This window comes from Pseudophryne corroboree, chromosome 2 (genome assembly GCF_028390025.1).
Source record: "Pseudophryne corroboree isolate aPseCor3 chromosome 2, aPseCor3.hap2, whole genome shotgun sequence".
In the NCBI taxonomy this organism is placed as follows: Eukaryota; Metazoa; Chordata; class Amphibia; order Anura; family Myobatrachidae; genus Pseudophryne; species Pseudophryne corroboree.
The window spans coordinates 1,047,714,238-1,047,739,237 of NC_086445.1; the positions used below are offsets into that span (position 1 = coordinate 1,047,714,238).

General features: G+C 62.2%; 2 protein-coding genes across 4 annotated transcripts in view; one reads left to right on the forward strand and one right to left on the reverse strand.

Annotated features, from left to right (window-relative positions):
- WDR3 (WD repeat domain 3) overlaps nucleotides 1-24,358 on the reverse strand; it is a 29,329-nt gene extending 4,971 nt beyond the window's left edge. The window contains exons 1-23 of the mRNA XM_063956880.1: nucleotides 24,228-24,358; nucleotides 23,560-23,787; nucleotides 22,377-22,586; nucleotides 17,755-17,873; nucleotides 17,389-17,467; nucleotides 17,095-17,190; nucleotides 16,658-16,750; nucleotides 16,460-16,561; nucleotides 15,754-15,851; nucleotides 13,736-13,834; nucleotides 13,381-13,620; nucleotides 12,736-12,829; nucleotides 11,527-11,628; nucleotides 11,358-11,443; nucleotides 10,707-10,848; nucleotides 10,288-10,344; nucleotides 10,022-10,122; nucleotides 9,824-9,935; nucleotides 9,605-9,739; nucleotides 892-942; nucleotides 753-818; nucleotides 173-265; nucleotides 1-39 (exon numbers count right to left, since the gene is read on the reverse strand). The exon at nucleotides 1-39 is cut by the window's left edge and continues 9 nt beyond it. Coding sequence (XP_063812950.1) covers nucleotides 1-39; nucleotides 173-265; nucleotides 753-818; nucleotides 892-942; nucleotides 9,605-9,739; nucleotides 9,824-9,935; nucleotides 10,022-10,122; nucleotides 10,288-10,344; nucleotides 10,707-10,848; nucleotides 11,358-11,443; nucleotides 11,527-11,628; nucleotides 12,736-12,829; nucleotides 13,381-13,620; nucleotides 13,736-13,834; nucleotides 15,754-15,851; nucleotides 16,460-16,561; nucleotides 16,658-16,750; nucleotides 17,095-17,190; nucleotides 17,389-17,467; nucleotides 17,755-17,873; nucleotides 22,377-22,586; nucleotides 23,560-23,730 — 2,385 coding nt within the window. The 5' untranslated portion in view covers nucleotides 23,731-23,787; nucleotides 24,228-24,358. The remainder of the gene's footprint in view (nucleotides 40-172; nucleotides 266-752; nucleotides 819-891; nucleotides 943-9,604; nucleotides 9,740-9,823; nucleotides 9,936-10,021; nucleotides 10,123-10,287; nucleotides 10,345-10,706; nucleotides 10,849-11,357; nucleotides 11,444-11,526; nucleotides 11,629-12,735; nucleotides 12,830-13,380; nucleotides 13,621-13,735; nucleotides 13,835-15,753; nucleotides 15,852-16,459; nucleotides 16,562-16,657; nucleotides 16,751-17,094; nucleotides 17,191-17,388; nucleotides 17,468-17,754; nucleotides 17,874-22,376; nucleotides 22,587-23,559; nucleotides 23,788-24,227) is intronic.
- A 33-nt stretch (nucleotides 24,359-24,391) lies between these two features.
- Nucleotides 24,392-25,000, forward strand: part of GDAP2 (ganglioside induced differentiation associated protein 2) — a 114,732-nt gene continuing 114,123 nt past the window's right edge. For 2 of the 3 annotated variants that reach the window (XM_063956881.1, XM_063956882.1), the window contains exon 1: nucleotides 24,392-24,496. In XM_063956881.1, the coding sequence (XP_063812951.1) occupies nucleotides 24,412-24,496 (85 nt within the window). In that variant the 5' untranslated portion in view covers nucleotides 24,392-24,411. Of the gene's footprint in view, nucleotides 24,497-24,551; nucleotides 24,576-25,000 lie in introns of those variants that run through there. The other variant, XM_063956883.1, reaches the window with a different exon arrangement.

Here is a 25,000-nt window from a genome sequence, read left to right on the forward strand (position 1 = left end):
CCCGCACGCCTGCAGGATGGGGTGAACCTTCCGCGGGAGCTGAGCGTGGAAAATAACAATATTTAGCATTAATCACTGAGAAACTGCAGAGAAGCTTCATCTGACAGCGCATTACATAACCCAACGTCCCGCTACCCCCCATACATGGCGGCACGGCCCATCACATCGTCACCTCTTTCCCCGCAGCTCTGCACAGCGCCTGATGCTCCTCCAATTTGACGCTCTCTTCTCGGTGGAGCTCAATGGCCTCCATAATGCGCTCCGTCTGCAAGAGATAACCACAGCTTAGAGCAAACAGGAATCCAGACTACAGTCATGTGACATGGCGGTGTGGGGGAGGGCCCAAACTAAGATCATGTGACATTCAGCCTCTAAACTAGTCATGTGACGTGGGGGAGGGCCCAAATTAAAATCATGTGACATTCAGGCTCCCAACTAGTCATGTGACACGGCAGTGTGGGGGAGGGCCCAAACTAAAATCATGTGACATTCAGGCTCCCAACTAGTCATGTGACATGGAGGTGTGGGGGAGGTCCCAAACTAAGATCATGTGACATTCAGGCTCCAAACTGATCTCTTGACATTGAGGGTCCAAATAACTATGATGTGACGTTGCGGTTGTGGGTGGGTGGGTGTACTCACTGACTGTGGGGCCCTATTATAACTGGTGAAATGATGGAAGTGACGCAGACACCTGAACACAGCTCTAGGTAACACTCCAACTCCAGACCCTATTGCTGCATTATACTCACAGCTTTCACAGTCTCTATGGTCTTCTTCCCAGCCAGGCCCGTCTCCCCCTCCTTCTCTCCAGCCACCTGCAGAGAGAGACCCTGTTACTCAGGGACCCTAGTTCCATGGCTGTAGGCGGCTCACAGGTTATGCACTCACCACCGGCTGCCCTCCTTTACCCACGCTCTCCTCGTACGCGGCCTCACGTTGCTGCAATGAGAGGTAACAGCAATTATCATTACTACAGGTACATATCACAGAAACCATCCACATCCTGTACACAGCAGCCCCGTCCTGTACGCCGCAACCCCAGCCCCTGTACACAGCAGCCCCGTCCTGTACACAGCAGCCCCGTCCTGTACGCCGCAACCCCAGCCCCGTCCACCGCAACCCCAGCCCCTGTACACAGCAGGCCCGTCCTGTACGCCGCAACCGCAGCCCCGTCCTGTACACCGCAACCCCAGCCCCTGTACACAGCAGCCCCGTCCTGTACGCCGCAACCCCAGCCCCGTCCTGTACACCGCAACCCCAGCCCCTGTACACAGCAGGCCCGTCCTGTACACCGCAACCCCAGCCCCTGTACACAGCAGCCCCGTCCTGTACGCCGCAACCGCAGCCCCGTCCTGTACACCGCAACCCCAGCCCCTGTACACAGCAGCCCCGTCATGTATGCCGCAACCGCAGCCCCATCCTGTACACCGCAACCCCCCCAGCCCTCGTTCCCTGCAGCCCCATCCTGTAACACCGCAACCCCAGCCCACGTTCCCCGCAACCCCAGCCCTAGTTCCCCGCAGCCCCGTCCTGTACGCCGCAACCGCAGCCCCATCCTGTTCCCCGCAACCCCATCCTGTACACCGCAACCCCAGCCCTCATTCCCCGCAGCCCCGTCCTGTACACCGCAACCCCAGCCCTCGTTCCCTGCAGCCCCATCCTGTACACCGCAACCCCAGCCCTCGTTCCCTGCAGCCCCATCCTGTACACAGCAACCCCAGCCCTCGTTCCCCGCAGCCCCAGCCCTCGTTCCCCGCAGCCCCGTACTGTACACCGCAACCCCAGCCCTCGTTCCCCGCAGCCCCAGCCCTTGTTCCCCGCAGCCCCGTCCTGTACACAGCAACCCCAGCCCTCGTTCCCCGCAGCCCTGTCCTGTACACCGCAACCCCGTCCTGTACACCACAACCCCAGCCCTCGTTCCCAGCAGCCCCGTCCTGTACACCGCAACCCCAGCCCTCGTTCCCCGCAGCCCTGTCCTGTACACCGCAACCCCGTCCTGTACACCACAACCCCAGCCCTCGTTCCCAGCAGCCCCGTCCTGTACACCGCAACCCCAGCCCTCGTTCCCCGCAGCCCTGTCCTGTACACCGCAACGCCGTCCTGTACACCACAACCCCAGCCCTCGTTCCCAGCAGCCCTGTCCTGTACACCGCAACCCCAGCCCTCGTTCCCCGCAGCCCCAGCCCTTGTTCCCCGCCCTGTCCACCACAACCCCAGCCCTCGTTCCCCGCAGCCCCGTCCTGTACACCGCAACCCCAGCCCTCGTTCCCTGCAGCCCCATCCTGTACACCGCAACCCCAGCCCTCGTTCCCAGCAGCCCTGTCCTGTACACCGCAACCCCAGCCCTCGTTCCCCGCAGCCCCAGCCCTTGTTCCCCGCAGCCCTGTCCTGTACACTACAACCCTAGCCCTCGTTCCCCGCAGCCCTCGCTCCCCGCAGCCCCGTCCTGTACACCACAACCCCAGCCCCGTCCTGTACACCACAACCCCAGCCCCGTCCTGTACACCGCAACCCCAGCCCTCGTTCCCCGCAGCCCTGTCCTGTACACCACAACCCCAGCACTCATTCCCCGCAGCCCCAGCCCTCGTTCCCCGCAGCCCCAGCCCTTGTTCCCCGCAGCCCCAGCCCTCGTTCCCCTCCGCCCCGTCCTGTACACCGCAACCCCAGTCCTCGTTCCCCGCAGCCCCGTCCTGTACACCGCAACCCCAGCCCTCGTTCCCCGCCCTGTCCACCGCAACCCCAGCCCTCGTTCCCCGCAGCCCCGTCCTGTACACCGCAACCCCAGCCTTCGTTCCCCACAGCCCCAGCCCTTGTTCCCCGCAGCCCCGTCCTGTACACCGCAACCCCAGCCCTCGTTCCCCGCAGCCCCGTCCTGTACACCGCAACCCCAGCCTTCGTTCCCCGCAACCCCATCCTGTACACAGCAACCCCAGCCCTCATTCCCCGCAGCCCCAGCCCTTGTTCCCCGCAGCCCCGTCCTGTACACCGCAACCCCAGTCCTCGTTCCCCGCAGCCCCCGTCCTGTACACCGCCACCCCAGCCCTCGTTCCCTGCCCTGTCCACCGCAACCCCAGCCCTCGTTCCCCGCAGCCCCGTCCTGTACACCGCAACCCCAGCCCTCGTTCCCCGCAGCCCCGTCCTGTACACCGCAACCCCAGCCTTCGTTCCCCGCAGCCCCATCCTGTACACAGCAACCCCAGCCCTCGTTCCCTGCAGCCCCATCCTGTACACAGCAACCCCAGCCCTCGTTCCCCGCAGCCCCAGCCCTTGTTCCCTGCAGCCCCGTCCTGTACACCACAGTCCCAGACCCCATTCCCCGCAGCCCTCGTTCCCCGCAACCCTGTCCTGTACACCGCAGCCCCAGACCCCATTCCCCGCAGCCCTCGTTCCCCGCAACCCCGTCCTGTACACCGCAGCCCCAGCCCTCGTTCCCCGGAACCCTGTCCTGTACACCGCAGCCCCAGCCCTCGTTCCCCGCAGCCCCGTCCTGTACCCCAGCCCTCGTTCCCCGCAGCCCCGTCCTGTACACCACAACCCCAGCCCCGTCCTGTACACCGCAACCCCAGCCCTCGTTCCCAGCAGCCCCGTCCTGTACACCGCAACCCCAGCCCTCGTTCCCTGCAGCCCCATCCTGTACACCGCAACCCCAGCCCTCGTTCCCCGCAGCCCCAGCCCTTCTTCCCCGCCCTGTCCACCGCAACCCCAGTCCTCGTTCCCCGCAGCCCCGTCCTGTACACCGCAACCCCAGCCCTCGTTCCCTGCAGCCCCATCCTGTACACCGCAACCCCAGCCCTCGTTCCCCGCAACCCCAGCCCTCGTTCCCCGCAGCCCCAGCCCTTGTTCCCCGCAGCCCTGTCCTGTACACTACAACCCCAGCTCTCGTTCCCCGCAGCCCTCGTTCCCCACAGCCCCGTCCTGTACACCGCAACCCCAGCCCTCGTTCCCCGCAGCCCCGTCCTGTACACCACAACCCCAGCCCCGTCCTGTGCACCGCAACCCCAGCCCTGGTTCCCCGCAGCCCTGTCCTGTACACCGCAACCCCGTCCTGTACACCGCAACCCCAGCCCTCGTTCCCAGCAGCCCCGTCCTGTACACCGCAACCCCAGCCCTCGTTCCCTGCAGCCCTGTCCTGTACACCGCAACCCCAGCCCTCGTTCCCCGCAGCCCCAGCCCACCGCAACCCCAGCCCTCGTTCCCCGCAGCCCCGTCCTGTACACCGCAACCCCAGCCCTCGTTCCCTGCAGCCCCATCCTGTACACCGCAACCCCAGCCCTCGTTCCCCGCAGCCCTGTCCTGTACACCGAAACCCCAGCCCTCGTTCCCCGCAGCCCTGTCCTGTATACTACAACCCCAGCCCTCGTTCCCCGCAGCCCCGTCCTGTACACCGCAACCCCAGCCCTCGTTCCCCACAGCCCCAGCCCTTGTTCCCCGCAGCCCCGTCCTGTACACCGCAACCCCAGCCCTCGTTCCCCGCAGCCCCGTCCTGTACACCGCAACCCCAGCCTGTACACCGCAACCCCAGCCCTCGTTCCCCGCAGCCCTGTCCTGTACACCACAACCCAGCCCTCATTCCCCGCAGCCCCAGCCCTTGTTCCCCGCAGCCCCAGCCCTCGTTCCCCGCAGCCCCGTCCTGTACACCGCAACCCCAGTCCTCGTTCCCCGCAGCCCTGTCCTGTACACCGCAACCCCAGCCCTCGTTCCCCGCCCTGTCCACCGCAACCCCAGCCCTCGTTCCCCGCAACCCCAGCCTTCGTTCCCCACAGCCCCAGCCCTTGTTCCCCGCAGCCCCGTCCTGTACACCGCAACCCCAGCCCTCGTTCCCCGCAGCCCCGTCCTGTACACCGCAACCCCAGCCTTCGTTCCCCGCAGCCCCATCCTGTACACTGCAACCCCAGCCCTCGTTCCCCGCAGCCCCGTCCTGTACACTGCAACCCCAGTCCTCGTTCCCCGCAGCCCCGTCCTGTACACCGCCACCCCAGCCCTCGTTCCCCGCAGCCCCATCCTGTACACAGCAGCCCCAGCCCTCGTTCCCCGCAGCCCCGTCCTGTACACCGCCACCCCAGCCCTCGTTCCCCGCAGCCCCGTCCTGTCCACCGCAACCCCAGCCCTCGTTCCCCGCAGCCCCGTCCTGTACACCGCAACCCCAGCCTTCGTTCCCCGCAGCCCCATCCTGTACACAGCAGCCCCAGCCCTCGTTCCCCGCAACCCTGTCCTGTACACCGCAGCCCCAGACCCCATTCCCCGCAGCCCCAGCCCTCGTTCCCCGCAACCCCGTCCTGTACACCGCAGCCCCAGCCCTCGTTCCCCGCAACCCTGTCCTGTACACCGCAGCCCCAGACCCCATTCCCCGCAGCCCCAGCCCTCGTTCCCCGCAACCCCGTCCTGTACACCGCAGCCCCAGCCCTCGTTCCCCGCAACCCCGTCCTGTACACCGCAGCCCCAGCCCTCGTTCCCCGCAACCCCGTCCTGTACACCGCAGCCCCAGCCCTCGTTCCCCGCAGCCCCGTCCTGTACCCCAAGCCCTCGTTCCCCGCAGCCCCGTCCTGTACCCCAAGCCCTCGTTCCCCGCAGCCCCGTCCTGTACCCCAAGCCCTCGTTCCCTGCAACCCCGTCCTGTACACCACAACCCCAGCCCCGTCCTGTACACCGCAACCCCAGCCCTCGTTCCCCGCAGCCCTGTCCTGTACACCGCAACCCCGTCCTGTACACCACAACCCCAGCCCTCGTTCCCAGCAGCCCCAGCCCTTGTTCCCCGCAGCCCTGTCCTGTACACTACAACCCCAGCCCTCGTTCCCCGCAGCCCCGTCCTGTACACCGCAACCCCAGCCCTCGTTCCCCACAGCCCCAGCCCTTGTTCCCCGCAGCCCCGTCCTGTACACCGCAACCCCAGCCCTCGTTCCCCGCAGCCCCGTCCTGTACACCACAACCCCAGCCCCGTCCTGTACACCGCAACCCCAGCCCTCGTTCCCCGCAGCCCTGTCCTGTACACCGCAACCCCGTCCTGTACACCGCAACCCCAGCCCTCGTTCCCAGCAGCCCCGTCCTGTACACCGCAACCCCAGCCCTCGTTCCCTACAGCCCCGTCCTGTACACCGCAACCCCAGCCCTCGTTCCCCGCAGCCCCGTCCTGTACCCCCAGCCCTCGTTCCCCGCAGCCCCGTCCTGTACACCACAGTCCCAGACCCCATTCCCCGCAGCCCTCGTTCCCCGCAACCCTGTCCTGTACACCGCAGCCCCAGACCCCATTCCCCGCAGCCCCAGCCCTCGTTCCCCGCAGCCCCGTCCTGTACCTCTCCCAGCCCTCGTTCCCCGCAGCCCCGTCCTGTACCCCCCCACAGCCCTCGTTCCCCGCAGCCCCGTCCTGTACCCCCCCACAGCCCTCGTTCCCCGCAGCCCCGTCCTGTACCCCCCCACAGCCCTCGTTCCCCGCAGCCCCGTCCTGTACCCCCCCACAGCCCTCGTTCCCCGCAGCCCCGTCCTGTACCCCCCCACAGCCCTCGTTCCCCGCAGCCCCGTCCTGTACCCCCCCACAGCCCTCGTTCCCCGCAGCCCCGTCCTGTACCCCCCCACAGCCCTCGTTCCCCGCAGCCCCGTCCTGTACCCCCCCACAGCCCTCGTTCCCCGCAGCCCCGTCCTGTACCCCCCCACAGCCCTCGTTCCCCGCAGCCCCGTCCTGTACCCCCCCACAGCCCTCGTTCCCCGCAGCCCCGTCCTGTACCCCCCCACAGCCCTCGTTCCCCGCAGCCCCGTCCTGTACCCCCCCACAGCCCTCGTTCCCCGCAGCCCCGTCCTGTACCCCCCCACAGCCCTCGTTCCCCGCAGCCCCGTCCTGTACCCCCCCCCAGCCCTCGTTCCCCGCAGCCCCGTCCTGTACCCCCCCCACAGCCCTCGTTCCCCGCAGCCCCGTCCTGTACCCCCCCCACAGCCCTCGTTCCCCGCAGCCCCGTCCTGTACCCCCCCACAGCCCTCGTTCCCCGCAGCCCCGTCCTGTACCCCCCCACAGCCCTCGTTCCCCGCAGCCCCGTCCTGTACCCCCCCACAGCCCTCGTTCCCCGCAGCCCCCTCCTGTAACCCCCCCCCCCAGCCCTCGTTCCCCGCAGCCCCCTCCTGTACCCCCCCCCCCCAGCCCCCTCCTGTACCCCCCCCCAGCCCTCGTTCCCCGCAGCCCCCTCTTGTACCCCCCCCCCAGCCCTCGTTCCCTGCAGCCCCCTCCTGTACCCCCCCCCCAGCCCTCGTTCCCCGCAGCCCCCTCCTGTCCCCCCCCCCCAGCCCTCGTTCCCCGCAGCCCCCTCCTGTCCCCCCCCCCCAGCCCTCGTTCCCCGCAGCCCCCTCCTGTACACCCAGCCCTCGTTCCCCGCAGCCCCCTCCTGTACACCCAGCCCTCGTTCCCCGCAGCCCCGTCCTGTACCCCCAGCCCTCGTTCCCCGCAGCCCCGTCCTGTACCCCCAGCCCTCGTTCCCCGCAGTCCCGTCCTGTACCCCAAGTCCTCGTTCCCCGCAGCCCCGTCCTGTACCCCAAGCCCTCGTTCCCCGCAGTCCCGTCCTGTACACCCCAGCCCTCGTTCCCCGCAGCCCCGTCCTGTACCCCAAGCCCTCGTTCCCCGCAGCCCCGTCCTGTACCCCAAGCCCTCGTTCCCCGCAGCCCCGTCCTGTACCCCCAGCCCTCGTTCCCCGCAGCCCCGTCCTGTACACCACAGTCCCAGACCCCATTCCCCGCAGCCCTCGTTCCCCGCAACCCTGTCCTGTACACCGCAGCCCCAGACCCCATTCCCCGCAGCCCCAGCCCTCGTTCCCCGCAGCCCCGTCCTGTACCCCCCCCCAGCCCTCGTTCCCCGCAGCCCCGTCCTGTACCCCCCCCAGCCCTCGTTCCCCGCAGCCCCGTCCTGTACCTCTCCCAGCCCTCGTTCCCCGCAGCCCCGTCCTGTACCCCCCACAACCCTCGTTCCCCGCAGCCCCGTCCTGTACCCCCCACAGCCCTCGTTCCCCGCAGCCCCGTCCTGTACCCCCCACAGCCCTCGTTCCCCGCAGCCCCGTCCTGTACCCCCCAGCCCTCGTTCCCCGCAGCCCCGTCCTGTACACCACAGTCCCAGACCCCATTCCCCGCAGCCCTCGTTCCCCGCAGCCCCAGCCCTCGTTCCCCGCAGCCCCGTCCTGTACCCCCCCCCAGCCCTCGTTCCCCGCAGCCCGTCCTGTACCCCTCCCAGCCCTCGTTCCCCGCAGCCCCGTCCTGTACCCCCCCACAGCCCTCGTTCCCCGCAGCCCCGTCCTGTACCCCCCCACAGCCCTCGTTCCCCGCAGCCCCGTCCTGTACCCCCCCACAGCCCTCGTTCCCCGCAGCCCCGTCCTGTACCCCCCCACAGCCCTCGTTCCCCGCAGCCCCGTCCTGTACCCCCCCACAGCCCTCGTTCCCCGCAGCCCCGTCCTGTACCCCCCCACAGCCCTCGTTCCCCGCAGCCCCGTCCTGTACCCCCCCACAGCCCTCGTTCCCCGCAGCCCCGTCCTGTACCCCCCCACAGCCCTCGTTCCCCGCAGCCCCGTCCTGTACCCCCCCACAGCCCTCGTTCCCCGCAGCCCCGTCCTGTACCCCCCCACAGCCCTCGTTCCCCGCAGCCCCGTCCTGTACCCCCCCACAGCCCTCGTTCCCCGCAGCCCCGTCCTGTACCCCCCCACAGCCCTCGTTCCCCGCAGCCCCGTCCTGTACCCCCCCACAGCTCTCGTTCCCCGCAGCCCCGTCCTGTACCCCCCCACAGCCCTCGTTCCCCGCAGCCCCGTCCTGTACCCCCCCCCACAGCCCTCGTTCCCCGCAGCCCCGTCCTGTACCCCCCCCCACAGCCCTCGTTCCCCGCAGCCCCGTCCTGTACCCCCCCCCCACAGCCCTCGTTCCCCGCAGCCCCGTCCTGTACCCCACCACAGCCCTCGTTCCCCGCAGCCCCGTCCTGTACCCCCCCACAGCCCTCGTTCCCCGCAGCCCCGTCCTGTACCCCCCCCCACAGCCCTCGTTCCCCGCAGCCCCGTCCTGTACCCCCCACAGCCCTCGTTCCCCGCAGCCCCGTCCTGTACCCCCCCACAGCCCTCGTTCCCCGCAGCCCCGTCCTGTACCCCCCACAGCCCTCGTTCCCCGCAGCCCCGTCCCCCAAGCCCTCGTTCCCCGCAGCCCCGTCCTGTACCCCAAGCCCTCGTTCCCCGCAGCCCCGTCCTGTACCCCCCCCAGCCCTCGTTCCCCGCAGCCCCGTCCTGTACCCCCCCCAGCCCTCGTTCCCCGCAGCCCCGTCCTGTACCCCCCCAGCCCTCGTTCCCCGCAGCCCCGTCCTGTACCCCCAGCCCTCGTTCCCCGCAGCCCCGTCCTGTACCCCCAGCCCTCGTTCCCCGCAGCCCCGTCCTGTACCCCCAGCCCTCGTTCCCCGCAGCCCCGTCCTGTACCCCCAGCCCTCGTTCCCCGCAGCCCCGTCCTGTACCCCCAGCCCTCGTTCCCCGCAGTCCCGTCCTGTACCCCCAGCCCTCGTTCCCCGCAGCACCATCCTGTACCCCCCAGCCCTCGTTCCCCGCAGCACCGTCCTGTACCCCCCAGCCCTCGTTCCCCGCAGCCCCGTTGAGTCTCTTACCATTTCTTGCTCCTCTTCCAGAATGAGCGGTTCCCTCGTTCTTTCCCACAGCCGCAGGGACTTGTCATGTGATGACGACACAACATGGTCGCCGCTGGGACTGACCGCCAAGCACCACACCTCTCCGTGGTGTCCCTGCGTAATAGGAAAACATGACGTTTATGAGGGCCCCCCTGACGCTGCTTGGCAACAAAGTCTGAGCTCGGAGGCCAACATTACCTCAAGGGTTTGAATTTGCTGGAAGCGGTCTGCGTCCCACTGCTTCACCTTCCGGTCTTTCCCCCCGCTAAATAACAGGTGCGTCTTGGGCACAAACTGCAGGAACATGACGCTGTGGAGAGACGAGCGAGCGGTCAGCGACCAGATGGAATAAGCCTCTGTACGAAGGGAACCGCAGCAACCGGGGCGTCTACTCACCTGTCATCGTGCGCAAAGAGAGAGCGGTGACAGTCACCGAAGTCCAGGCCCCAGATCTTGATGTTGCGGTCGGCTGAGCCGGTGACTATAATGGAGCTGTCCTGGAGGAGATAGACGGTCACTGACCCACAGAGCTCACACTCAGATTACACTAATTACCATACAACAGCGGAACAGATTCATTTTAATTACTATTTAATCCATTTCCCAAAGGCGACCTTACACGAGACACATCCCTATCATCTACACCCGGCGATGGCACTTACATGTGAGATGTCCATACACAGGACCGGCAGCTTGTGTCCGTACAGAGAGAGGAAGAACTGTGAGAGGAGAGAAACGCGTCAGTCATAAACCACACATAAGGAGGATCCTGAAATCAGATCCGCAAGGAACAGAAAGAGAAGGCTTTGCTGGGCGCTCTACGGCTGCACCACATGTATCAGGAATTCTACTACTAACCCCTACACACTGTGGGGAAATAAAGCCTGCTCTACCTGCATTGGCTGACATCAGTGAGTTCCGTTCCTCAGGTCACTGTGGATTATTAGGGTCTCTCTTGTGTTTAGAGGGCTGTAGGAACATTTCCCTGTGACAAGACACTCATGCTACACGCTACACACGTCATGCTACACGCTACACACGTCATGCTACACGTCACGGGTCCCGGCAGCTCAGTTCTCACCTTGAGGGTATCAACAAAGAAGATTTTCACCGTACAGTCCAACAAGGACGCGGCCAGAAGGCGACTGTCTGGACTGTGGCGCACGCATAACACGTCCTCGTCCATCTGTAACATGCGTGTCTCCTTGACGGAGAGGCGCCGGCTGCGGGGAAAACGGACAGTGAATTAAATACTGGAGCGCAGCCATTCCGTGTCCGGGGCTAAGAGGCGACCTCAATCTCTACTTTTCCCAAGCAAATATATTTACACTGAATGAAATATTTGGGGGTCTGTGTTGCTATTGGGGGGCTGGCCTCACAGTTACATCAGGCAGGGTTATTAAAGTAATTAAAAATGAGGTCTCTACATTTCCCCCTGCAATTCCTCTTTCCTCCTCCAGGCAGAAGGGGGGCGCTGTCTCCATGTTCCTGGCACCACACACCATGAAACTGCTCCGGGTCACCGATAGACCGATAGGCTCTTATTTCATCTCTTCTGTAAACCATTTAGCTGCAACACCTACAGTCTATCGGTGACCAGGATTATACCATACAGGCTGCTCGTAGCACTACAACTCTCAGCATCCCAACAGCCAGAGCACAAAGGACAGAACAGAACTTGCCTTCCGCTACGAGGTGTAACTCTATAGATACAGACTGGGTCCAGCGTTACCTGCTCTGAGCATCTGCGTCATCAGTCACCAGCTCAAACTCCCAGAACCTCACAGACTTATCGGCGCCCCCGGTGGAGAACCCCCTCTACAGCGGATAGGAAAATAGATTATTACAGGGAAGTTGCAGAGGGTACAGGTCACACTGCGCTCAGCTGTGCGTCACGTTACCTGGTCAGGTGACACAGAGATGGACCACAGGGCCCCGTCATGAGCGTTCACCGTATCCAGCTCGCTCCCCGAGGCCAAATCGAACAGCTGCAGCTTCCCGGACTGAAAGACAGGAGATGACAGTGACCGGGCCGGAAGGGTGCACAGAGGGGACAGAATAAACGCATGTGACACCGGGGGGCGGAGCAGGATCTCAGGTACAAATGGCTAAGACGGGTCAGACTGTAGTTATAAAATCCATGCAGGGCGGCAGTGCGTGGAAGTGTACGCTCCAGCTGCAGAGCAACCGGTTGCAAACGCCAGACTGCGGAGACTGAGTCAGAAACGGTCCAATCAGAACCCCAGAGTGGGACATTGCAGTCTAGCTGCAGAGCGTAATCCGCTCATCACACCAGGGAGCGCGCGTCTCCGCGATCAGCGGCGCAAACAGTACAGGCCATGAACAGCGGGGGAATGGGACCCAGGACCTTTAGCGGCTAATCACACAATTGATGCTGAAACCCCAGAATAAAGTGGCTGCTGATTGGTGGATCTGCCGGATGGATTGGAGAACACGTGAAAGTTTGATCACTTAGTAACATGAACCGGATGTTTGGCACCAGCTAATCTAAGCGCAATTCTGCCGGCACTAAACGTCCCGCGTTTCATCGGCGCACCGTCTCAGAGACTGTTACCTCCGTGGCCCCAGTATAACTCGCTGCGCTATGACAAGTTATTTCAATATGGCACCGGTTATTGTGGCTGAATAATATAATATTATATCATTGTGTGTGTGCGATTCCCCCGGCGAGGTTTGGGTCATTTCCTTAGAAGAGCAGGTCAATGCCAATCCCTACGTAATGGTATGGAGGGGGCACCGCCACGCCACGTTACTCTCCTGAGAGGAGGGGCGTCTGGCAGTATGTAATGTCCCATGCACAGATCACATGATCGCCCACGGACGTCATCCATACATTGCGTCCTCAGTCACCGGATCCGAGCCCCGTCCAGCATTTGTGGGATATTCAGGAAAGACACCTGCAGCCGACAGACTGGTGTAAGATGGCGCTGCGTCCCTCCTGGGCGTCCCCCGGGCTCAATGCTGCGGCTCACACTGGCCGCGCGTATCGACAAATGTTACACAAATTTATATTGGGGTCTTCTTTCTGTTTGTTTTTATTACGGTTTGTGTGGGTACTGTGTGTTATATGGTAGTGTGCGAGGTCTCACCTTTGTTCCTACTATGACATGTCTGTCTCCCGGGACAAAGAGGGAGCAGAGGGCATACTGACAGCTCATGGTCCGGATACACTGCAGCGTGGACCTACAGGAACAGACAGTAACAAATCCAGTAAGCGGGGAATGACCGTGCAGTACAGATTACACTGTGATAACGCCCCGGCCCGTGGTGCGCACATCACGAGGCTTTACAGTCCCTAACTGGCAGACACTGATCATATCAATAACTCAGAGCCTCCCCCAGCAGAGGGTCCCCCCGGCTGCCGCCTCCCCCCAGCAGAGGGTCCCCCCCCCCCCCACGGCTGCCGCCTCCCCCCCAGCAGAGGGTACCCCTGGCTGCCGCCTCCCCCCCCAGCAGAAGGTCCCCCCGGCTGCCGCCTCCCCCCCAGCAGAGGGTCCCCCCCCCCCGGCTGCCGCCTCCCCCCAGCAGAGGGTCCCCGTCCCCCCGGCTGCCGCCTCCCCCCAGCAGAGGGTCCCCCCAGCTGCCGCCTCCCCCCAGCAGAGGGTCCCCCCAGCTGCCACCTCCCCCCCAGCAGAGGGGCCCCCGGCTGCCACCTCACCCAGCAGAAGGTATCCCTAGCTGTGGGATTTGTATATCAGAACATGGACCGCGGTGACCAGACACATGGGCCATACCTGTTCCAGATCTTCACCGACTCTGCAGATGCCGACAGCATCGCGATGTTGTCCGAGCTGAAGGCCAATGTCCGGACGTCGCTGCGGTGCCCCCCGAGGGTGAGCTGGGAGCTCTTGTTAGACTCGATGGCCCCGGTGTGTGACGGGTCAGCGGGAAGAGAGAAACACTCCACGCTGTTATTCTGAAGCAGCACCACTGCCCTCAGCTCCCCCTTGGCGGAAATGAGCAGGTCACATGATCTGGGGGAAACGGGCAAGAGCGGAGGGTACGGACATCAGGCAGGTGGGAGACGGTCAATCATCTCATCAATCACTATACAGCGCAGCACACACAACACAGGGAATATAGAATTACTTGATTTTGGATGAGGCCTTAACGTTAGCGAGTTTCTGGATTTCATCTTGTAGGGTCCTTTCCACCACAGGCTCCCCCTGATCCTCTGCACCCTGCTGCCTGCGACAGGGGAACATCACGTTAGACTTCCTGGTCACCCGCTCATCTCTCCACCCACTGCCACCCTCATTCCTCCAGCAACCCCACCTGCCCCTCATTCCTCCACCCACTGCCACTCTCATTCCACCAGCAACCCCACCTGCCCCTCATTCCTCCACCCACTGCCACTCTCATTCCACCAGCAACCCCACCTGCCCCTCATTCCACCACCCACTGCCACTCATTCCACCAGCAACCCCACCTGCCCTCATTCCTCCAACACCCCCCCACCCACCCCTCATCTCTCCACCCGTGGCCACCCTCATTCCACCAGCAACCCCACCTGCCCCTCATTCCTCCACCCACTGCCACTCTCATTCCACCAGCAACCCCACCTGCCCCTCATTCCTCCACCCACTGCCACTCATTCCACCAGCAACTCCACCTGCCCTCATTCCTCCAACACCCTCCCTCCCACCATCTCTCCACCCGCTGCCACCCTCATTCCACCAGCAACCCCACCTGCCCCTCATTCCTCCACCCACTGCCACTCTCATTCCTCCAGCACCACCCCACCCCTCATTCCTCCACCCACTGCCACTCTCATTCCACCAGCAACCCCATATGCCCCTCATTCCTCCACCCACTGCCACCCTCATTCCACCAGCAACCCCACCCACCCCTCATTCCTCCACCTGCCGCCAGCCCTTCATTCCTCCAGCACCATCTACCCACCACCAGCCTCATTCCTCCACCCACTGCCACTCTCATTCCACCATCAACCCCACCTGCCCCTCATTCGCCCAGCATCTCCACCCACTACCTGCTCCTCATTCCTCAGACCCCCACCGGCCCTCATTCCTCCGGCACCATCTACCGACCGCCAGCCTCATTCCTCCACCCACTGCTACCCTCGTTCCACCAGCAACCCCACCTGCCCCTCATTCCTCCACCCACTGCCACCCTCATTCCACCTGCACCCCCTATCCACCTCTCATTCCTCCACCTGCCACCAGCCCTTCATTCCTCCAGCACCATCTACCCACCGCCAGCCTCATTCCTCCACCCACTGCCACACTCATTCGCCCAGCATCTCCACCCACCACCTGCTCCTCATTCCTCCGACCCCCACCAGCCCTCATTCCTCCAGGCTCCCACCAGCCCTCATTCCTCCAGGCTCCCACCAGCCCTCATTCCTCCAGGCTCCCACCAGCCCTCATTCCTCCAGGCTCCCACCAGCCCCCATTCCTCCAGTCACCCACCAGCCCTCATTCCTCCAGTCACCAACCAGCCCTCATGCACCCTCCATCCCCCACCAGCCCTTATTCCTCCAGGCTCCCACCAGCCCTCATTCGTCCAGTCACCCACCAGCCCTCATGCACCCTCCATCCCCCACCAGCCCTCATGCACCCTCCATCCCCCACAAGCCCTCATTCCTCCAGGCTCCCACCAGCCCTCATTCCTCCAGGCTCCCACCAGCCCTCATTCCTCCAGGCTCCCTTCCTCCGGCCCCCACCAGCCCTCATTCCTCCAGGCTCCCACCAGCCCTCATTCCTCCAGGCTCCCACCAGCCCTCATTCCTCCAGGCTCCGACCAGCCCTCATTCCTCCAGGCTCCGACCAGCCCTCATTCCTCCAGGCTCCGACCAGCCTTCATTCCTCCAGGCTCCCACCAGCCCTCATTCCTCCAGTCACCCACCAGCCCCCACTCCTCCGGCCCCCACCAGCCCTCATGCACCCTCCATCCCCCATCCAACCCTCATTCCTCCAGGCTCCCACCAGCCCTCATTCCTCCAGTCACCCACCAGCCCTCATTCCTCCAGTCACCCACCAGCCCTCATTCCTCCAGTCACCCACCAGCCCTCATTCCTCCAGTCACCCACCAGCCCTCATTCCTCCAGGCTCCCACCAGCCCTCACATCACCCCTTTCCCCCACCCACTTGTTTCTCTTCTTGGCTCTTTTCAGCTTCTTCTCCATCTTCTTGCTGATCTCATCCTCATTCAGGACACAGAAGATTTCCAAGATGGAATCAGGGCCCTAGAAGGGACCGGAGCAGAGAAAGCGGAGCTTAGCATCACATACATGGCCTCTTACAGGGAGATACAGGACATCCCATGTTAATAGGCAGATACTTCTAGAAATGCGCAGTTACCACGTCTCCCTCCTGGTAATAATGAGAGGACTGTAGAATCCTCCTGCGGCTGGGCTCAGCAGAATCACCACACGTCACCCTCCCATACACACCAAAGCTGTATCTCCTCCTCTACCTTGGAGCCCCAGAGGCCGCCCTGCTCAGGTATAACAACCGGGGTACCGTAAATCTCAGGAGGACCAATATAAACCTTAATTGTCGCCCTTCATTATTATTCTTTAGGCGGCAGTGTGGCACTAGAGTTTTCCACGTCAAAAATCATTACTACTACACTTCCTGACCAGCAAATAATCATTTAGGCCCAGTCTGGGGACTTCATTACACCCATATGCCAGTCGTGGTCAGTGGTGTCCGCACGCAGAGAGAACCAAACCCCTGACACTCTACCCAAACCACCTCCCTACATCTATAATGAGACGGTTTCCAGATGCAGCAGTACGGCTATAGCGCACATTCACCAGGGAATCCCTACACTGTGTCACCAGCCACTCACATGACAAGCCAGGAACCGCCTGGTCCGGTCCGTAGCCAGAGTCACCACTCTGTCCCGCCCATCGCGCATGATGGAACCATAGCGGTGACAGGTCAGGATACGCTGCAGAGAGACAGACACAATCCATCATTAGTACAGAAATATCTCCTTTCCCTAATGGTCACACGCAGACTGGGAACTACGTCCGTCCGGTCTGACCTCCTCAGCCGCCACCTCCTCCTCCACGCCGTCCTCTGCCGCGTCTGTGGGACCTTTAGGCTTCTTCATGCGCGGTTCCTCAGGCGGTTGGTCCTACAGGGATAAAATGGGCGATATTCATACACATCGTGGACTTTACAGAGGATGAGAGTAGGGCGGACAAGTGACCTGTAACCTGCACGTAGGACCACGCAGTTCTGTCTACTAGTAACTCTCCTTCCTCCGCCCGTACAGTAATCAGGGGCAGCCTCGTGACTACACATAGCGCTAGTCAGTCTGCCACGTGTATAAACAGCTCAGGGAGATATGAAGGGGGGAGTGGGGGAGGGGGCTTCCAAAGAAAGGGCTTTCACAAAACACAATTTATTAAACAAGAAAGTGAGCGGAGGCAGGAACGTGTTGGGTGGGCACATGGGGGCGGGGCCAATATCACTTACCTCATTTGCATACGAGATGTTCCAGGCACGCAGTTCACTGTCTGCTGAACCGGTCAGAATTCGGCTTTCATCGGACAGAACAGTCAGACCCCAGACCTGAGCAAGGACACACATGTATACAAGTAATATATTATATTAATAAACACAGAGAGCAGATTATTGGGGCGAGAACAGCCTCATCCAGTGCAACGTTGGAGAACACGTTACATACATCACACGCACGCTATGGTCCGGACACAGCAGCACATTGCTGATGGTCAGTAAATCACAAGAGCTGACACTCAGGACACCTACCTCTGTGCGATGTCCCACCATGGTCTGGAAGCAGTGCTGTGTGTCCAGGTCCCACCACTTCACCAGCGTGTCCTTACCACTACGGGAAGAGCAGAGGGTCACACGTACCAATATGTGTGCAGCCGCGATACCTATGAGATAATTATCTCTGCGTAGCGCGCTGCGCTGTAATCTGACAGGGTCTGGTCTGTGTGACTAACAAGACTCCGGCACACGTGTACAGTATGCGCGTAGGGACCGCAAATAAGAGGCCTCTGTACTGCCCCCTACAGGCCTATCAGTGCTATAATAATGGGGGAAGGCAATACATAGCTGTGGCAGCATAGCACTGGGGATACATATAGAGCTGCTGGAACTCGCGGTTACCTGGTGACCAGAAGATTCTTCTCCTTCAGGAACACGGCCTGTGTGACGCCATCTTTGTGCCCCTTCAGCCGGTACAAGCCGCTCTCATTGATGACATCCCATACAATGACATTAGTGTCCTGCGGGAGAGCGGGATTATGGGGAAAGTCTGGAATATTAATCTCCTCTATATAGTCTATGCATCACGGCCACGTTATCAGAGGACGGAGCACACAGGCAAGACACAATGCGGCCACCACACCAACACACAGGACCCTGGATTCTGCAGGTACCATTGTCAGATCTACGTGGAGAAAGTCCCTCAACGTAAAAGGCGAAACCGCATATTTACTGGAGTCTCAGCAGTGCCAATCAGTTTATTACATATATACTATGCCAGTGGTTTCCACCCTCGGTGCCGCGGGACACTGGCAGGGGGGCCCCGGGCTGGTGTCCAGGACCAATTCTAATTATTTATGGTCAATGTAACAGGAAAACCAGCGCCAGTGGCTGTCTGTCATAATATATGGGGACACACAGAAACAGATCCTGTCCCTCCACACACCTGACCCTGAGGATGACATATAACACTATTTCCTTCATTTATTATTTTTTATGAAATTCACAATAAGAAACTTTTGGCCTAGGGGCGCCATGATAAAAATATTGATACTCTAGGGTGTAGAATTCCAAAAAGTTTGGCAACCACTGTACTATGGTAACGGGCAACCTGTAGATGCATTCATTCAACAGCCCATCAGTCACCCAGCAGGCAACGAGAGACCGCCCCACCAGTCACCCAGCAGGCAACGAGAGACCGCCCCACCAGTCACCCAGCAGGCAACGAGAGACCGCCCCACCAGTCACCCAGCAGGCAACGAGAGACCGCCCCACCAGTCACCCAGCAGGCAACGAGAGACCGCCCCACCAGTCACCCAGCAGGCAACGAGAGACCGCCCCACCAGTCACCCAGCAGGCAACGAGAGACCGCCCCACCAGTCACCCAGCAGGCAACGAGAGACCGCCCCACCAGTCACCCAGCAGGCAACGAGAGACCGCCCCACCAGTCACCCAGCAGGCAACGAGAAACCGCCCCACCAGTCACCCAGCAGGCAACGAGAGACCGCCCCACCAGTCACCCAGCAGGCAACGAGAGACCGCCCCACCAGTCACCCAGCAGGCAACGAGAGACCGCCCCACCAGTCACCCAGCAGGCAACGAGAGACCGCCCCACCAGTCACCCAGCAGGCAACGAGAGACCGCCCCACCAGTCACCCAGCAGGCAACGAGAGACCGCCCCACCAGTCACCCAGCAGGCAACGAGAGACCGCCCCACCAGTCACCCAGCAGGCAACGAGAGACCGCCCCACCAGTCACCCAGCAGGCAACGAGAGACCGCCCCACCAGTCACCCAGCAGACGAGACCGGCCCCACCAGTCACCCAGCAGGCAACAAGAGACCGCCCCACCAGTCACCCAGCAGGCAACAAGAGACCGCCCCACCAGTCACCCAGCAGGCAACAAGAGACCGCCCCACCAGTCACCCAGCAGACAACGAGAGACCGCTCCACCAGTCACCCAGCAGGCAACGAGAGACCGCCCCACCAGTCACCCAGCAGGCAACGAGAGACCGCCCCACCAGTCACCCAGCAGGCAACAAGAGACCGCCCCACCAGTCACCCAGCAGACAACGAGAGACCGCTCCACCAGTCACCCAGCAGGCAACGAGAGACCGCCCCACCAGTCACCCAGCAGGCAACGAGAGACCGCCCCACCAGTCACCCAGCAGACAACGAGAGACCGCCCCACCAGTCACCCAGCAGGCAACGAGAGACCGCCCCACCAGTCACCCAGCAGGCAATGAGAGACCGCCCCACCAGTCACCCAGCAGACAACGAGAGACCGCCCCACCAGTCACCGAGCAGGCAACGAGAGACCGCCCCACCAGTCACCCAGCAGGCAACGAGAGACCGCCCCACCAGTCACCCAGCAGGCGACAAGAGACCGCCCCACCAGTCACCCAGCAGGCAACGAGAGACACCGCCCCACCAGTCACCCAGCAGGCAACGAGAGACCGCCCCACCAGTCACCCAGCAGACAACGAGAGACCGCCCCACCAGTCACCCAGCAGACAACGAGAGACCACCCCACCAGTCACCCAGCAGGCAACGAGAGACCGCCCCACCAGTCACCCAGCAGGCGACAAGAGACCGCCCCACCAGTCACCCAGCAGACGAGAGACCGCCCCACCAGTCACCCAGCAGACGAGAGACCGCCCCACCAGTCACCCAGCAGGCAACGAGAGACTGCCCCACCAGTCACCCAGCAGACGACAAGAGACTGCCCCACCAGTCACCCAGCAGGCAACGAGAGACCGCCCCACCAGTCACCCAGCAGGCAACGAGAGACCGCACCACCAGTCACCCAGCAGGCAACGAGAGACCGCACCACCAGTCACCCAGCAGGCAACGAGAGACCGCCCCACCAGTCACCCAGCAGGCAACAAGAGACCGCCCCACCAGTCACCCAGCAGACGAGAGACCGCCCCACCAGTCACCCAGCAGATGAGAGACCGCCCCACCAGTCACCCAGCAGGCAACGAGAGACTGCCCCACCAGTCACCCAGCAGACGACAAGAGACTGCCCCACCAGTCACCCAGCAGGCAACGAGAGACTGCCCCCACCAGTCGTCGAGAGACCGCCCCACCAGTCACCCAGCAGACAACGAGCGACCGCCCCACCAGTCACCCAGCAGACAACGAGAGACCGCCCCACCAGTCACCCAGCAGGCAACGAGAGACCGCCCCACCAGTCACCCAGCAGGCAACGAGAGACCACCCCACCAGTCACCCAGCAGGCAACGAGAGACCACCCCACCAGTCACCCAGCAGGCAACAAGAGACCGCCCCACCAGTCACCCAGCAGGCGACAAGAGACCGCCCCACCAGTCACCCAGCAGACGAGAGACCGCCCCACCAGTCACCCAGCAGATGAGACCGCCCCACCAGTCACCCAGCAGGCAACGAGAGACTGCCCCACCAGTCACCCAGCAGACGACAAGAGACTGCCCCACCAGTCACCCAGCAGGCAACGAGAGACTGCCCCCACCAGTCGTCGAGAGACCGCCCCACCAGTCACCCAGCAGACAACGAGCGACCGCCCCACCAGTCACCCAGCAGAGAGACCGCCCCACCAGTCACCCAGCAGACAACGAGAGACCACCCCACCAGTCACCCAGCAGGCAACGAGAGACTGCCCCACCAGTCACCCAGCAGACGACAAGAGACCGCCCCACCAGTCACCCAGCAGGCAACGAGAGACCGCCCCACCAGTCACCGAGCAGACAACGAGCGACCGCCCCACCAGTCACCCAGCAGACAACGAGAGACCGCCCCACCAGTCACCCAGCAGACAACAAGAGACCGCCCCACCAGTCACCCAGAGACCGCCCCACCAGTCACCCAGCAGGCAACAAGAGACCGCCCCACCAGTCACCCAGCAGGCAACGAGAGACCGCCCCACCGGTCACCCAGCAGACAACGAGAGACCGCCCCACCAGTCACCCAGAGACCGCCCCACCAGTCACCCAGCAGGCAACAAGAGACCGCCCCACCAGTCACCCAGCAGGCAACAAGAGACCGCCCCACCAGTCACCCAGCAGGCAACAAGAGACCGCTCCACCAGTCACCCAGCAGGCAACGAGAGACCGCTCCACCAATCAATCAGCAGGCGACGAGAGACCGCCCCACCAGTCACCCAGCAGACGAGAGACCGCCCCACCAGTCACCCAGCAGACGAGAGACCGCCCCACCAGTCACCCAGCAGGCAACGAGAGACCGCCCCACCAGTCACCCAGCAGGCAACGAGAGACCGCCCCACCAGTCACCCAGCAGGCAACGAGAGACTACCCCCACCAGTCACACAGCAGGCAACGAGAGACTACCCCCACCAGTCACCCAGCAGGCAACGAGAGACTACCCCCACCAGTCACCCAGCAGGCAACGAGAGACTACCCCCACCAGTCACCCAGCAGGCAACGAGAGACTACCCCCACCAGTCACCCAGCAGGCAACGAGAGACTGCCCCCACCAGTCACCCAGCAGGCAACGAGAGACTGCCCCCACCAGTCACCCAGCAGGCAACGAGAGACTGCCCCCACCAGTCACCCAGCAGGCAACGAGAGACTGCCCCCACCAGTCGTCGAGAGACCGCCCCACCAGTCACCCAGCAGGCAACGAGCGACCGCCCCACCAGTCACCCAGCAGGCAACGAGAGACCGCCCCACCAGTCACCCAGCAGGCAACGAGAGACCACACCACCAGTCACCCAGCAGACGAGAGACCGCCCCACCGGTCACAAAACAGACAGGCGGAGAGAGACCACCCCACCAGTCACCCAGCAGATGACAAGAGACCACACCACCGGTCACCCAGCAGATGACAAGAGACCACACCACCGGTCACCCAGCAGATGACAAGAGACCACACCACCGGTCACCCAGCAGACAACGAGAGACCACACCACCGGTCACCCAGCAGACAACGAGAGACCACACCACCGGTCACCCATCCACACAACGCTCCACCAGCGCAGGAAACGACGCTCCCTCAGGCCCAGGAGAAGCAGTCTATGCTGTCACATTACCTTGGACCCAGACACAAGTCGGCCTCCCAGGTGGTCGTAGCTTAGCGCAGTCACCGCTGCTTTGTGTCCGTTGAACGTGATGCCGCTCTCCCCGCTCAGGATACTGAAAACGCGTATAGACCCATCTTCGTATCCCACAGCCAATGAGAGCCCATCGGGGGAGGGGCACAGCTGCGTCACCTCGTGCTTCTGGCCGTGCAGAATGAGGACCTGTAGTGAGAAACAGCCGTCATCTGTCTTGTGGTAAGCTTTATTTTTGGCTGAAACTCTGGGATCTAGATATGAATTGCAGGTTGGGTGTTGTGCGAATATTCAGCAGATGTGTATTCATTGTCTATTTCAGCCTGTCCCTCACTGACCAGCTCCATACGTGTTCTGAATGAGCGTGCACCCTCAGAAAACACTTACTGTACTTGTATTCTGTATATATTGTGTATCAGGGAATACTTAGGGCAGATATTGCATTAGGCGCGGGCGTTTACTGCGCGGGGAAAGGTCTCGGTTTCTCGTCCTGGAGCGATTTCATTATTTAGCATCTTCCCCAGCGTCAGACAATAGATGGCGGTTATAACGCTGGAATCGATGGGTTTCTCCAGGCGTTATATCCCAAAGGTGCACTTTATATTCTTTACAGCTACTGGGGCAGCGAGAAACAGTGCACCAACCTGGTGATAACGCAGCCGGGATACAGGACCTCATCAGGCAGGTATGTGGCACTGTGCTCGGGTAGGTTTCTACAGTTATGACCTCATTTACCCTAATTATATATGTATGTACGTCACATGTGTGACTGTTATGGGGCTATACCAGACTGTCACATATCTAGCACCCAGACACCGGCCTACGTCACTCTGACATGGACCATACATTACACTAATGCATATTCCCAGCAGGTAAGTACCTCAGCAGGCACCGCTGGTTACAGTCAGCAGGTAAGTACCTCAGCAGGCACAGCTGGTTACAGTCGGCAGGTAAGTACCTCAGCAGGCACCGCTGGTTACAGTCAGCAGGTAAGTACCTCAGCAGGCACCGCTGGTTACAGTCGGCAGGTAAGTACCTCAGCAGGCACCGCTGGTTACAGTCAGCAGGTAAGTACCTCAGCAGGCACCGCTGGTTACAGTCAGCAGGTAAGTACCTCAGCAGGCACCGCAGACACTGTATGAATCATAAAGGGGGTACTGACCTTCTCGCCCTTGCGGGTGTCCCAGATGAAGATGTGCTCACAGGCGGCTACAGCCACGTAGCGCCCCTTCTCTCCTCGCAGGGTGACATAGCGCACGTTGGCCTTCTGGCTGGCGACCACCCCAAACACAGCAGCGGCGGTGTAGCGGAGATACTGCTTGGTGAGGCCCATGGTGACGGGGCGTGTAACCAACACGGGGGCTTATTCTCAGGATGAGCCCAGCATGGCCTGTAGGGAGCAATCAGACATAATCCGTGTGACGTTACTGGGAGAGAGACAGAGCAGAGGAGGAGCGGCCGCCTCACCCCCGCCCACTACTGGATAATGCCGCTATACACTCTGCCCCAGGGGGCTATTCACCCCGCATCCCCCAATGTCACGTCACTGGAGACCCCCCCCAGGTGTCTCATACATGCAGAAGATGCCCCCGACCTACAGGGTGACACTGGGCACACACTGGGGGGGCTTGCTGTACCCAGGAACGACATGCCTCAGGTAGGTGACCTCAGGACCTGTATCCTCAATGATTAGAGGTATTGGTCACCCAACAAACACCCCCCTCCCCCCATAAGTCACCATGAGAAGCAACAACATCCATGACACCAATGGTGACTACAGAGCAGGGATACCCGAGGAAGGGGCAGATATGGGGACAGAGGAGTAATTACCCGGACTCCTCTCCTCCTCAGCGTCTGGCCCCGGAGCTCACTGCCGGACACGTGCGTATCGCGCATGCGTGGTGAGGACAGCCTGAGGCGCAGGCGCAGTAACAGCTTCCCGAAACCAAGATGGCGGACGCTGCCCTCACTCCGGTATTCGCAGACCTACCCCGCCCCTGGGCGTGTCTGTCAGATGCCCCGCTCCCTACTCAAACAAGGCCTTTCCGGCAACCGGTCAGATGACACCGAGCAGCGGAATGTAGCAGCGGCCGGAGGAGGTGAGAGACCAACGTCCCCGTCATATCCCGGCCGTACCCCTCACTGCCCCCCACAGGTGTACCTATATCCCCCACACAGGTACAGCCATACCCCCACAGATGTACATATATCCCCCACACAGGTACAGCCATACACCCCATTATACCCCCCCCCCCCCCCACACACACAGGTACAGCCATACACCTCATTATACCCCCCCACACACACAGGTACAGCCATACACCCCATTATACCCCCCCCCCCCCCACACACACACACACAGGTACAGCCATACACCCCATTATACACCCCCACACACACACAGGTACAGCCATACACCCCATTATACCCCCCACACACACACAGGTACAGCCATACACCCCATTATACCCCCCACACACACAGGTACAGCCATACACCCCATTATACCCCACACACACACACACACACACAGGTACAGCCATACACCCCATTATACCCCACACACACACACACACGTACAGCCATACACCCCATTATACCCC